Below are 15,842 nucleotides of genomic sequence, written 5' to 3'. Positions count from 1 at the left end.
TCTCCTCATGTCATTACGCTAACCGTTTTCTGGTAGAACTCCATGAACCCAGAGGCGAAGCCATCATATTCTAGGGCACTCGTGAGGTCAATGACACACGTGAAGGAAAACTCTGCAAAAACTGGAAACAAAGTCAATACAGTAATACTTGTTTATTTGTTTTTTATTTTAGTTTTTTTATTGCTTTCAGTGTTGTGGTGTACAGTAAGTTTGTGTCCTGTAATCAGTAATAAATTGTAACATTGTAACCATACAATGTCTCTCAAAACTTGACTTAAATTTGGACTTTTTTTTTTATTTAATTTTACAACTGAAGCTTTGTTGGATCTTGCAGTATTGTAATCAAGAGAGATACAAATTAACTATAACATATAAGACTGAAAAAAAAAATGTAAATATGTCATTTGACTAGTTTATTAATCATTTACTTACACATTCTGATTGATTTAAAAAAAATACTGACTTTTCTTAAATAACTGGTTTGTAAATATTGCAATACTTAAGTTGAACCAAGTATGGAAAATCAATGATTAAGCACATTATACACTATACAATATGTATAGCTGTATTAATAAAACTGCTAACTAATGCCTATTATTGTAGAGTTAAACGTCTCTCAAGACTGGACTTAAGTCTGGATTTAGTTTTTTTTATTTAATTTTACAACTGGAGCTTTGTTGGATCTTGCAGTATTGTAATCCTACACAAGACCATACTGGAGAATGAAAAGATTCATAGTCTGGCAATATTTTTGGCACTACTACTACTACAAAACCCATACACTCTCACTTTCATACACACTATGGCCAACTTTGTTTACCCAATTCACTTATAGCGCATGTCTTTAGACTGTGGAGGAAACCCACACAAACATGGGGAGAACATACAAACTCCACACAGAAATGCCAGCTGGCCCAGCTGGGACTTGAACCAACGACCTTCTTGCTGTGAAGCGACAGTGCTAACAATTGAGCCACAGTAATGCCCTATATTGAATTTACACTCGCTTATTTTTTTGTCAGGCAGTCATGTAATAAGTGTGATATACTGTACACAGCTGACTGTGTATTATCCACTCATGCAACTTGTCATGAACATTATGGGCCCTATCATACACCTGGCACAACAAGGCGCAAGACTTGTTTGCTGCAATTTGTTGCTATTTTCAGACAAACGCAACCCTAATTTTCCCGTTTTGCACCATTTTGTTTAAATACCAAATCCATTTGCACCCCTTTGTGGACTTATAGGTGTGCCTATCTAAAGAGGAGGTGTGTTCAGGCGCATTGTTGGTGATTATTGTTGGCTATATTGGCTATATTGTTGGCTAGATTTAATGTTTTAATTGTATTTGATTTATTTATTTATTCATTATAGTTTTTTTTTTAAAGTGTGAAATAGAACATGTGCTTTTTTGTTTGCAAGCTATAGAAAAGGAAAAGAACATGGACATGTAAAGTCATCTTTTAGCCTAAAGTGCATAAATAGCAATATTATACTTTAAAGTATGGGGAGGGGGTAGTGGGGGCGTGGGTGCTGTTAGATCATGCGACATGCCCTTAATGCTTATGCACTATGCGCTTTAGACTTTGCGCCTAGATCGTTAAAATAGAGCCCTGTAAGAATAAAAACTGGTCTGAAATCAAACAATGAAACAGTTTATTCTTCAGAAAGTGACAGTTTCTCTTGGCTATAACGAAAGCAAAATTTCCAATCACTTTGTTCCCTTTCTTAATTGCAGGCTTTACAAGGAAACACATCTCTCTCAGTGGGATTATGAGCTCGGCTTCATTGGCTCTTTCGTAACGCTGAACTGAAATGTTTTCGTCTTTAACTCTAAGCCTTCTGTGATGTGCTGAGAGAGAAAAAAGCTCACTAATAAGATGTTTCAGAACACTCCAATGCCATATCAAGAGTTAACTGGACTACCTTTATCCTCTCTCTCTTTATTAAAAAAGACTACTTTCTTACCGACTATTGATTTCTACCAAGGTGAAAGAGGATAATGATATCTGCTAGTGGAGGTGTGAACAAAAAATGTATATTTGGAGGCTTTTTTCCACATTTAAAGTGCAGCTGTGCCAAAAGGGCACTTTGTGGAGACAGCGAATACCCCATGTGACATTTCCTAAGCGTCTGGGTGACAAATAATGAGTGGCAGGGGACATGAAGAAAGAAATTTCTTAAGCACGGAGGAGAAAATAATGACTGTAAATGTCACCGCTGAAAGCTCAGACACAGGATTTAAAGGAATAGTTCACCTAGACATGAAAACTCTGTCATCATTTACTTATTCTCACGTCGTTCCTCTGGAAGCTCATTTCTGTCTCAGAATAGAAACATGAAAAAAAAGGTAATTGTGACTTTTATTCTCACAATTCTGACACTTTTTTTCAGAGTTATGACTGTTTCTCACAGTTCTGATAACAGCTTGCAAATCTTCACAACTGCAATTCATATTTATTTACATCTAATTATTCTGACCCTTTTTATTTCTTAGAATTAACGCATCTTTCATATTTAAGTTATTTGCTTCTTTAATACTCCTCAATAATACAAAAGTTAAAAATAATCTTCCATTCACTTCAATGGCTTTTTTGTAGAAGACAAAAGAAGAAGCTTTGCGGAATGTTCACACTACTCTTTTCCATAAAGTATGAAATTAATTAAATGACAAACAGCACAATATATGTTGGAGTTAGATCATTTATTATACTTGTTATCGACTGCTTTAATACTCTATGGCCCAGTTTCACAAACAGGGCTTAGATTAAGCCAGGACTAGGCCTTGGTTAAATTAGGCTATTTAAGACACATTTATAAAAATGGCCTTAGAAAAATATTACTGGTGTGCACCTGGAGACAAAAAAAAAAAAAAACACTAACATATTTAAAGACATCTCACCACAAGTTATTTTGAGTTAAGACAGCTCAAACATGCAATTTAATCTTGACTAGCCTTAAACCTTGTTTGTGAAACCGGGGGTATAAGTATTACAAGAGTCATAATTGTGCAATAAAATGTTGCGATTAGGTTTTTTTTTTATTCCATAACAAAAATAAGCTTCCATTCACCCTAATGACTTTTTTTTAAAAAAAGAAGACAAAAGCAGAACCTTTGCGAAATGTTCACACTGGTATTTTCCATAAAATACACAGTTAACTATAATGTAATTTGAGTTAAATCATTTTTATACTTAATTTATTGACTTCTTTATTACTCTTCAATAATACAAAAGTTAAAAACAAGCTTCCATTCACTCCAATGACTTTTGCGTAGAAGACAAAAAAAGAACCTTTGCGAAATGTTCATGCTGCTCTCATCCATAAAATACACAGTTAACTTATAATGTAATTTGAGTTAGATCATTTTTCATACTTAAAGGGTCACGAAACACCAAAACCCTTTTTTTGAGCAGTTGACAGTCATACATGTTTCCCACGCTGCTAAAAACACAATTAGGGCACATATATTTCACAAAAAAAAGTGAAAATTGGTTGTTTTTGCGTTATTTTGAGCAAATTCGTTCTTTCGGTTTGAAACTAATTTTTAAAGCTGCGTCATGGCAATTAGGTACTTGCGTGTATTCCAGTGTGTAGGCTGGCTGTCTGTACCTGGGAGTACTTTGTGACGTCTCTGAGTGTCCTGCATTCATTCATGAGAAAGACTTGGTTCAAACCATTCAACACGCTCTATTGTGTATGCAGTGTAACAAATAATATGCATAATAGCTTCGAAGACTGTTTGTACAGAGAGACGGCTGAGAGACACCAAGTTGTGTTGCCAAAACAAGTGGGAGAAGAAGAATTGTTTTATCCACTCCTTTAATTCTCTTAAGACAAAAGGAGAAGCTTTGCGGAATGTTCACTCTGCTTTTTTTCCATAAAAACACAACTAAATGAATGACAAAACAGCACAATATATGTTAGAGTTAGATTATTCATTATACTACTTAAGTTATCTACTCCTTTTTATGATGAAAATAAGCTTCCATTCACTCTAATGACTTTTTTTACGTAAAAGACAAAAGGAGAAGCTTAGCAGAATGTTCACGCTGCTCTTTTCCATAAAATACATAATTAACCGAATGACAAACAGCACAATATACTGTACTGTATGTTATAGTTAGATCATGTATTATACTTAAGTTATCCACTCCTTTTATACTCTTTTCAAAGGGAAGTTTTCAGGAGGAATTAACTGCATATTGTGAAGGAAACCAGCGGTGTAAAAGTAAAGGCAGGTGTGTTATTATAACAAGTACTTTTTTTCTTGTATCCAATTTCATGGCTGGATTGCCAGACGAGATATTGTCCACTGCCATTCTTAAAGCATCCATGAGTATCTGACTGACAGTTGCGCAGATATGACTGCTCAAAAAGACATCCGCCGAGCACAGATACACAGTCTGATAGTGGCATTCTCCATATCCGTCTTTCTCGCTTCCCTTTTTCTCCCCAAGACCTTTTAATCCATAGGGGTCTTGGTTTAGTTTACCCACTGCAGGTGCGATAGGGGAATTACAGCCTCCTTCATCACGGCAGGGGTTGAGCGACATGCTGTGCAGGATGACATCGCCACATCTGAGTCACTTTAACCCATATTTGCCCTGCTATCTTAAGTAGAATTTGTAACATTACATTTTTAAAAAGCTGACTTTTTCATTGGATTCAGAAAGGGGAAGATGAGCATGTTTATACACCATTTTCCACATGACAACTGCCTTTTAAATTATGGGTTGCACTTTCTTTTTGTGAAGCTACCATTCAAAAGAACTGAAACAAAGCTTACGCTACAAATAATCCGCATACATAGTGAACACTGAGTGAGAGGTGCGCAGTAAAAAGCCATTAGTAGGCCTACGCAGAATCCACGCAGAAATTTACAGAATTTTAGGCAATGATTGAATCTATTGATTTACTTGTATGTGTAAATTTGTATTTATTCATCTTTTTAATTAATTTCAGAAATATTATTGACTAATATGAAAATGTTTATATGATTTATTTACAATAGAGTTTGTAAAGTAATATTTTCTCTCCGATTATACGAGAGACCTGTTTTGATTATCAAATAAGTGGATCTAATTGGATTGCATGGCATTTTAAACATTAAATAAAAGTAAAAAAATATTTTTTTTCAACCCAGGCTCATTTTGAAAACGTATTGCTATATATAGATTTCTGGAGAGTGCCAAACACATCCCAGGAGTTTTTGCAGTTTTTGTTTTCACAAATCCAACAGAAACTGCTGTGAATGCTTTTCTAGATCTCAAATTCCTCTAGCGAATGCCATTCAGGCATGCTTTTCTCACGTAAATCCACCAGAGGCCGCTGTCAACTGACTGACTGACTGACTGATCAACTGACCCACCCTCCTCCTTCTCCAAAACTAACCAATAGTGTTTTTAAAAGCATTGGTTGACCCGCAAACCAACTTTCCTAAACCCAACCAACAGTTTTAAAAGCAGTCCAGAGAAAAAAATGCCCTTGCCTGACTTTTACCACATTCTCACCTTGTTATTTACTTGTTTATTTTGCTTTCTGGCCTCTGTTTTTGTCTTATCTGCTTTCTGAAACTGTTCTGAAACTGTGGTCAACTCCTTTTTTACGTTTCAAGAGTGCCAATGTACATGGCGAGCTACTGGACAAACTGGTAACAGGGTTAAAAAACGTCCATATGGAGGTAAGCCGTCAGCTGGTAAGCGCAAAAAAGAACAGTGTCATACCACCCCATAACATTCATTTTAAAAAAGGAAATGCAGCCATATGTACTTCTGGTTACATAATCCGCGATCTTTAGAAATGTATATAGGTTTTCTGAATATTATATGTAATTACAACCTTTTATTTTTTCAAATATATTTACATTGTCATTAGATTACATCCAAGATAATATTTATGAATGTCAATGTTTCTTTATTACAGTATTTGGTTATAGCTGTATAGGTAAATATACACAGTACTAACACACATACACAGTATGTAATTACAAACTTAATTACTATGTCATTACCTTGTAAATACATTGCTGTTACATTGTAATTACATCCAAGATAATATTTAATAACTTAATTTTTATTTGTATGTCATGCACAGTACTTGTGCATTTATACATAAATATAAGCAGTACATATGTAATTACGACTTTTATTTTGGATGTAATTACTATATCATTACACTATAATTACTATGTAACAACATTGTAAGTACAATGATAAACCATTGTTATTACATTGTTAATACATGTTATAATATATAACATTGCAATAACATTGTTATAATGTTGTTATTACATGTTACGACAATATAATAACTTTGCAATAACATTGTTATAATGTTATTAATTTTTTACCAATATAATAACATTGTAATTAAATTGTAAATACATTGTTAAAACATTGTAACTACATCTATGATCGTATTGTGAATGTGTTTTTGTATTTTTCATGTACAGTATTTGTGTGTTATAATTAGTAAATATATTGTAGTTACAGCAGAAATAATATTTATAAATGTAAATGTTTTTGTATTGCATGTATTGTATGTTGTTATTTATAGTTACATACATAAATATACACAGTACACATGTAATTACAAACATAATTTCTATATCAATACATTGTAATTACATTGCTAATACATTGTATTTACGTCCAAGATAATATTTATAAACTGAAATGTTTCTTTGTATATTTCATGTACAGTTTTTGTGTATTTATACATAAACATAGGTGCAGTAGTACATATGTAATTACAAACTTTTATTTTGATTATAATTGCATTGTCATTAAATTATAATAACTATGTAATAACATTTTTATGTTGCTGTAGCATTGTAATTACATCTGAGATGTCATGTGTATTTAAAAACTTTTCTTATGTGCAACTACTGTGTCATTACATTGTATCTACATTGTAGTTACATCCAAAATATTATTTATAAATGTAAATGTTTCTTTGTTTATTGCATGTACAGTATTTGGTTATTTATAGCTGTATACGTAAATATACACACTAAACATGTAATGTGTAATTACAAACTTTTATCTTGGATGTACTTAACATGTCATTACATGGTAGTTACTATGTCATTACGTTGTAATTACATTGCTATTACATTGAAATTACATCCAAGATAACATTTATAAGCATATGTGTCTTTGTATATTTCAAGTACAGTATTTTTTTGTGTGTTTATATGTAAGTATACACGGTACATATGTAGTTTCAAACTTTTATTTTGTGTGAATTTACTTTGTTGTTACATTGTAATTACATTGTAGTTACATCCAATATAATATTTATAAATGTAGTTTTTTTCTTACAGTATTTGGTTATAGTTGTATACATAAATATACACAGTACACATGTAACTACAAACATAGTTACTATTTCATTACATTGTAGTTACATTGCTACTACATTGTAACTACATCCAAGATAATATTTATAAACTGAAATGTTTTTTATGTACAGAATTTGTGTATATATATAAACATATGCAGTACATATGTAATTACAAACTTGTATTTTGGATGTAATCCCTATGTCATTACATTATAATTACTATGTAATAACACTGTAATTACATTGTTATATTTATACATCTATGGTAGTGTTGTAAATGTATTTTTGCATATTTTGTGTACAGTATAGTATGTTTTATATTGTGTGTTTAAGTACAATTGCAAGCAAATATATAAAAAATATATAGAAAATACTTTACTGGAGATTTTAGTAGTTTTCAGAAATTGTGATTTTATATTAAGTATTAAAGATTTCAATTGGAAAAAATTAAAAATATATTATATTTCCAATTATATTATTCCAACTCCTTATCTGCAGTGATTTTTACAGTGATTAAAGGGATGATCTTCAAGACAATACTTTCTGTAAGCAATTTGTACAAAACCTATACTAAAATCAAAGAGAAACGCAAGTTACATTATGTTTAGCAGAAGTAAATGAGTTGACAGAGAAGCTGACTTAACCTTGCTCAGAGAAACGCTGTTGCTGTCAAACATTGTTTACTTCACTAAGCCGGTTTAATGGTGAAGAGATTGATCGAATATGCCTATTGAAGGTTTGTGAAGAAATTTCATACTGCCTTGTAAAAGTCTTTTGTATTATTTTCAAAATACCAAAATACAGTATTTAATTTAGATTTTTGGCTGCTGCGTTTTGAAGTTTATTTTGATACACTTAAAATTGAGATATTTTGTATTAATAGTAATACATAGCTAATATTCTAGTAATAATCTGCTAATAAGCAAGTACGCAAACGTGATAACTGGTCCCCAAACTAAAGTGTTACTGCCAACTCTATTAATCACATGTAATTGATATGACTGATATGACTATGTTTTCTCCTTTTGAAAAAAGACAAAATAATAGAAATGACACCCCAGCTTAGGGATTAGGGAGTGTAAATATCCCACAATCTTTTCTATGGTGACATAAAAGGTCAATGAAATGCTAGCACTAGCTTTGTGCCAATCATAATGAGTTTAAATTGCTTTAGCATTCAGTGCAGTAAAAAAAAGTAAGTACTTCCCCCAGTTGTGCTACAAAAGAAACAGGATGCAGTTTTGGCGACAAGTTCAGGATGAAATGCAGAATGTGGATAAATTCAGTGTTTTTAAGAATCAACCAATCAAATCATACCATAGAACAAAGGATCCTTAGGAGGATTGAAGCGCGTAGCGAGGTAGACCAGGAGGAAAACTGCCACAAGAACAGCCACGCCAATTTCAAGAATAACCACTGGCCTGAAAATACAAAACAATAATCAATAGTAAATATTAGAGCAAATTTAGCTTGCTGTGGGATAGAATATATAAAATAGATTTCTGCATGTCAATTATTTTGAACATTTTACAGCATACAATACAGGGAAATAGGATGCTGAGGTTGTGATAATTATGTGTAAAAAGAAATTATGGAATATAAGAATAATAAAATGTGTTAATTGCATCTTTTATTTTACAACTCTGAAATTTTTACAATTGTAAGTCTAAATAATTGCAAAATATTTGCAAGGTAAAACTCAGAATTGCAAGATGTATGCTTGCAATATAAAATATTTTGCATATATTACATTGCATCGATATGCCAACTAATTCTAATTAGATCATAAGTAGACTGTTAGGTTGGGGTTAGGGTTAATGTAAGTTGTTATGTACTTGCAAAGTTTCTTATAGTCAGTTACATGTCTGTTTAGCAGCAGTATCAACATATTATGATATGATATTGAGCAGAGAGTCTACTAATACTCAAATGGACCATCAAAATAAAGTGTCACCCATTTTCTTTCTTTTTTTCTTTTTTTTTTTGACATTCTGACATTATCACGATTATGATATTTTAACATCCTCTAATCCCTATAGACTTTTTATTGTGAAAAAAATCTAAACATTTTGGTTCACTCACACGTTTTGAAATTGTGAGAAATAAATCCATAACTGGAGAAAATAAAGATGAAATTATGAGAAATCCAATAATCTTGCAGTTTATGTAACACATTGACTCATAATTTTGACTCTTTTTTTTTTTTTTTTTTGCTATATTCATCTCATAGTTACATAATTTCCAAGCCAGGCTCAGTCTGAAAACATACTGCTATATACATTTCTGGAGAGCGCCAATTACATCTCAGGAGGTAGGTTTTTTTGGCAAATCCACCAGAGGTTGCTGTGTACGCTTTTTCAAGATGTCAAATTTCTCTTTTTTTTTTTGCCATTCATGACTGCTGTTCTCATGTAAATCCACCAGAGGCCGCTATTGACTGACTGAATGACTGACTGACCAATCGCCTGACCCACCCTGTTCCTTCCCTAAACCCAACCATTAGTGTGTTGAAAAGTACAGATTGACCTCAACACACACTTCCCTAAACCCAACTAAAATTAAAAAGCAATCCAGAAAAAGAAAAGCACTGAAAAGCCTGATTTTCACTACATTTTTAGATTTCACCACATTCTCACCCTGTAATTTATTTGTTTATTTTATTTTTTGGCTTCTGTTTCTGTTTTTCAGGAATCATGCTTTGTGGACTCAAACCCCATCGTTGTGATCAACTCCTCTCTACATCTCAAGTCTGCCGACGTACATGGCGAGCTTCGGGAAAAACTGGTACCAGCAGGAAAGCCGGACATATGGAGTTAGGCAGTCAGCTGGTAAGCATGAAAATGAATGGCATCATAACAACTACCAGCATTTGTTTTAAAGACAAAATGTAGCCATTCGTTCTCCAGGCTACATCATTCGTGATCTCTAAAAATGTATATAGGCCTACCTGTCAGAATGTTGATAGTTTCCCAAGATTTGCAAAAGTATTTTTCTGAGATTGTTAACATCTCACATTTTGTCTAATATCTTCATGCGTTTTTTGAGAAATAAAATCAGAATTGTGAGCAACCTAAAAACTCACAATTTGATTAAATAACAGTGACGTTAACGTTTTTTTAATCGCAAGTCTATGTCATGATGCTTTACTATGGCTGTTTCTCAATTCCAAGAACGCAGAGAACGGACTTGTGTTCTTCTGGAGACCGGTCTTGCCAGGTGTCCTCGGAAGAACGAACTCAGGAGACCTCGAGGGCAGAGAATGCGTCCTTTGAGAAATGAGATGCTGCGTTCTTCCTGATGGTCATGTGACCTTCACGCGTTTTAAATGGAAATTATTTAAACATTACAGCACTCATACAACAATTTTTTGTTTCCCCCCTCTTCAAAATATATACTTTGCATAAAACATTATAAATATACTCTGAACAATATAAATAAAACTGATTTTAATACAAATTTCAGCAAACAAACAACCCTTAATGTGTTTATTCCTTTATTAAGATATTCATGTTAATGTTTACTTTCACCGTTTCATTTAGGGAAACTCCTGAGGTAAATAAGTGATATCTCTGAACTTTAATAATGAATCTAAATAAAATGCTGCACTTTCCACCTCAAGTCGCAATGACTACTGGGACTTCCAGAGCGAGTTTGGTGCTCAAGTCTGCATCAGTGCGTCCTCGATATCAAGATCACATCCGGGAAGTTTCACGCATCCTCCGTACTTGCGGTCTTGAGTATTGGAACTGAACTTAAGCAGCTGATGATGACGTTGCACGAGAACACAAGGACGCAAGACCGCTGAAGAACGCATATTGAAAAACAGCCTTTTAATACAAAAAAAAATCTTTTTACGCAGAATTGTGTTCACAGAACTGAGTTTTTATCTCACAAGAGCTTTTTCCTTTGAATTGTGAGAAAAAAATACGTAATACCTTTATTTATTTATTTATTTACTTATTTTATGCGGCTTCAACAAACGCAAATGCTTTAAAATGATTTTAAAAAGAATAAAAGGAAGAGTAATGAAAATTAAGAAAGCAACAATAAACACCGCTGATGCTTTTCATCCCTTGAGGAAGGATTTATCTTGCACTCGCTTAAAGACATAACAATGGCCCTATTATTCTTACTTTTACAATATTAAAAGGTATTGAATGTTTAATCAAGAATTTACCCTTATGTCTTGAAGGACACCACCTTTGCATACTTTATGAAAAAATTATATAATTTCTGATTAATTTTGCACAAAGTCTTGTCCCCAATTACTGTCCGCCGTGTATTCAGCCATTCTCTTTCCTGTCTCCAGCAAGCGGGCAGAGATGAATGGTTTGGCAGCAAGGACTGTAATTATTCCAACACCCAGAGCTCCAAATAAGATGGGAAAGCACGTGATGCTCATCCTGCCTTTCTGAGACGTGATTACTGTTGTATGAGGAGCAATTCAGGCAGAAAACACTTCTTATTGTCATTGAGAGTCAGTACAGCCTCCAGCAGAGACGCTTGTTGTTTTTCATTTAGATTAATGGATGGTGGCATAAAAATGGAGTGACATGCTAATGAAATTCCATTGATTCTTGATGGTATGTCCAACTATTTTTTATTAGCTAGATCATATGTGTTCGAACAGATGCAAAAGATGAGGAGTAAACAAAAATCTTCTCTTGATCCAACTGTCCAAAATTCAGTGCAGAGTAAATGGACAATGCTAAATACAATTATAAATGGGGTCTGAAAGTGTGTTCACCTCCAAAGGTAAAGTGGTTGACGTAAAGAATACCTAACCATTGAATTACTGAACCCAAGGTGCATTATTTCCTAATAATTCAATGAACAAGAGGCAATTATTCTGCTTATACTATGGTTACTGTGTCTAAAGACACTGTTACAGTGCTTCGTTTGTCAGACGTTTTCACTTTTTTGTCCTCAAACTGTTCTTGAGTGCAATTTTAGTTTCTTATGCATCTCATCAAAACCCTTCTGTGTTATTTTGATTTAATTGTTATTTGACTTTTGTAGGCTGTGAAATAAATAAAATCAATCAGCGCAGTGATGTTGAACTCCAATGCGGTCAAAAGCTGCTTTTCCACTCTACTATAACGGTTCTCTTTGCTTAAACACTCCAATTGGAATGTTATACAAATGCATTAGTTGTTTTAACATAACAAGCGATAGGGGCAATGGTTAGAGAGATTTGGGACTGCTTACAAATCCACCAGAGGCCACAGTGTGCGCTTTTTGAGATCTCAAATTTCTCTCGCAGGTGCTATTCGTGCCTGCTGTTCTCACGTAAATCCATCAGAGCCCACTGTCGACTGACTGTCTACTGACTGAATGACTGACCCACCCTCCCCCTTCCCTAAACATAGCCAATAGTGTTTTAAAAGGCACAGTAGAATGTTCATCAGCCAATCAGATTCAAACATTCAACAGCCCAGTAGTGTAATATAAGTCCTTATAATTATGTAGATGTGTTATGGAAATCAGAGTTTGCTTGTAATTGTATATACTGAGAAAACATAAATCTTTACTATATATATATATATATATATATATATATATATATATATATATATATATATATATATATATATATATATATATATATATATATATATATATATATATATACACAGTTGAAGTCAGAATTATTAGCCCCCCTTTGAATTTTTTTTTTAAATATTTCCCAAATGATGCTTAACAGAGCAAAGAAATTTTCACAGGATGTCTGATAATATTTTTTCATCTTATTTGTTTTATTTCGACTAGAATAAAAGCAGTTTTTAATTTTTTAAACACCATTTTATGAACAAAATTATAAGCCGCTTTAGGCTGTTTATTTTTATTTTTTTGATTGTCTACAGAACAAACCATTGTTATACAATAACTTGCCTAATTACCCTAACCTGCCTAGTTATACTAATTAACCTAGTTAAGCCTTTAAATGCCACTTTAAGCTGTATAGAAGTGTCTTGTAAAATATCTAGTCAAATATTATTTACTGTCATCATGGCAAAGTTGAAATAAATCACTTATTACAGAGGAGTTATTAATTAAAACTATTATATTTAGAAATGTGTTGAGAAAATCTCTGTTAAACAGAAATTAAGGGGAAAATAAAAAGGGGGCTAATAATTCTGACTTCAACTATATATATGGAAGTCATCATCAGGACTGATGCTGGTAAAGAAATCTGTTATTGAAAGTCTAAATAAAATGGTTTATCATATTTTAAATGATGTGTTTTTGTCCATGACCTACTGTATAGTTTTTATTAAATGTATGCACAAGGCCAAAAATGTATTCACTATCTACTATTTGAAGTGTTTTCAAACCTTTATGAGTGTCTTTCATCTGTTGACCACGAATGAAGATATTTTGCAGATAGCTGAAATCATTAACCATTAACTTCCATTGTAAGAAAAACAAATACTATGGAAGTCAATGGTTACAGGTTTACAGCTTTCTTCAAAATCAGAACATTTTATTTTGTGTTCAACAGAAGAAAGAAAGGTTTGAAGTAAGTAAAAAGTGAGTAAATGATGACAGAGTTTTTGTTTGGGATGAAAAATCCCTTTAATAGAACAGGCTATGAACAAGGCCAGATAATAACTCCAATTTCAGGACAAAATGTGACTTTTTGTGATATTAAGACCAGGATATGACAAAAAATTTGCACATGAATGCCTGTCTGCCAAGCATGGTGTGCAATTGTCTCAGCATAAAAAGCTCCAGCATCATTTAAATGGGTGTTATGTGAGTGCAATATATGTTTCTATCAGACTGTACTTTATACACAAACAATTGATATCAAGCTATTGTCTTTTTAGGGCATAAAGCAGTAAGTGTAGGACAAATCAATGACTTAGTTTATTACTCTCATGATAAAGAATAAATGCTTTAAACCAACAACCTATTATTTAGCCACCAAACCATATGCTTTCACTGCCCTCAAGTGGAAGAGATAAAAAATAAGACACAATATGATGATTTGTACAAACTGAAATTAGTGAGATCTAAATAGCCTATGTAGTCCATTAAAGTCATTTTTAAATCAGCAAATGTTTGTGCCTTTAAAACATAATATAATTGTAATAAATATATGATTATTATGATACATAAAAGAAAACAATACTCACTCTTGAAATGCAGGAACATTGTTCATAGTGTAAAGTACGCCAAGAGCAGTCAGGGAAAATATAAAAACGCATATTTCCTGAACCATGATGTCTGTTGATCAGGTATAAGTCCACTCGTTCACAGCTGAAGATCTACAATATCACCAATATTCAATTCAATATGTCGCTGTTATACATCAGCAATTACAAGCCACTAAATATCGTACAGGTCTCGTGTGGTATAACTAGTCTAAAATAAACATCTACTTACCAAGGACACTCTCTCCAAAAAGTGCGCGCAACCCAATTTCTGAGGGTCCTATGGGGGCCGCGATATTGTTCCAGAATAATCGAGGTGCTTTGGGGAGGGGAACAGCTACATAATTTGATTTTGTCATATATTTGCATAATCGTGTTTACTTTTAGTCTAATTTGTCAAATGCCTGCGTGCCAAAAAAGGAGAGCTCTGCCAATTAAGCCGTGGCAGGCAAAGAGGCTTTGTCTGGTTATGTGTCATTTTGTAAGCTAAAGAATGTGCTTGTGAACCAGCCTAAGAGGATTTTGAACATTATTTGATAGATTATTGGGTTAAAATATTTTTAGAGGCACCATATTGTTATGTAGGAGTAGGGCGTATGAATAAAAATTTTGAAGAACATTAATGATACGATCAGCTTTTAGTCTATCATAATGTACAATAATGCTATTTATATTAAACTAGATGAAAGTTAAAATGTACAGCATTTCTTTCTCTACAAACTAGATAATTAGCCTGGATAACTGTTTCTTAGATTTTCTATATATCCACCAGGTTGTGCTGTAAACAAAGAAATGCATGTCTCGTTTCTTTTTTCAAGGAAACACTTTAAATTAATTTGTTTAGTGTTTTGCATAGTATTACTAGATTAATAAATGAATAAATGAAATGTTATTGACCATTTTGAGCGATGTAAACAATAACGATTGTTTTAACTAATGTATTTCCTGTATTACATTTAACATTCACAAATAATGTTATGGCAGCCATTTTACCATTAAGATACTGTTATGTTTGGCAACAAGCAGGAAATGTTCATGGGCCAGTGACATTGTGGTCTATAATGGTTTTGCAGGTTTTATAAAAGTAGGCCTAAATTTAAGACCTTAAGACATTTTATGGCCAATGAAACTTTGGTTATTAATTACAAATTAGTTCATTGATCTAAATAAATCTATAATTGATATGATAGATTGGCTATAATTTAGAAAATATATTCTTTTTTCTATACATTTTACTAAAATGTGGACTATAAAATGAACTTAATAGATGCTGAAATAGCTGTATTTACCTCTTGATCACACTGCGGGGAAAAAAAATTTATTATTATTTTTTTC

At 32.8% G+C, this 15,842-nt stretch overlaps 1 protein-coding gene and 1 long non-coding RNA gene across 2 annotated transcripts in view; one reads left to right on the top strand and one right to left on the bottom strand.

The window, feature by feature from the left end:
* The window catches only part of tm6sf2b (transmembrane 6 superfamily member 2b), a 35,051-nt gene extending 20,232 nt beyond the window's left edge, over positions 1–14,819 (bottom strand). Inside the window, 4 exon segments of the mRNA NM_001080661.1 lie at positions 24–121; positions 8,668–8,771; positions 14,490–14,621; positions 14,740–14,819. Coding sequence (NP_001074130.1) covers positions 24–121; positions 8,668–8,771; positions 14,490–14,575 — 288 coding nt within the window. The 5' untranslated portion in view covers positions 14,576–14,621; positions 14,740–14,819.
* Positions 2,234–12,414, top strand: LOC141380101 (uncharacterized). Its single transcript, XR_015521881.1, has 3 exons — positions 2,234–2,353; positions 10,039–10,178; positions 10,521–12,414. It is a non-coding gene; the product is annotated as an uncharacterized LOC141380101 (long non-coding RNA).
* Positions 14,820–15,842: the final 1,023 nt, after the last annotated feature.

This window comes from Danio rerio, chromosome 22 (genome assembly GCF_052040795.2).
Source record: "Danio rerio strain M-AB ecotype USA chromosome 22, GRCz13ab, whole genome shotgun sequence".
In the NCBI taxonomy this organism is placed as follows: Eukaryota; Metazoa; Chordata; class Actinopteri; order Cypriniformes; family Danionidae; genus Danio; species Danio rerio.
The sequence above is the reverse complement of the archived record's forward strand: the minus strand, read 5'-3'. Positions and strand labels throughout refer to the sequence as shown.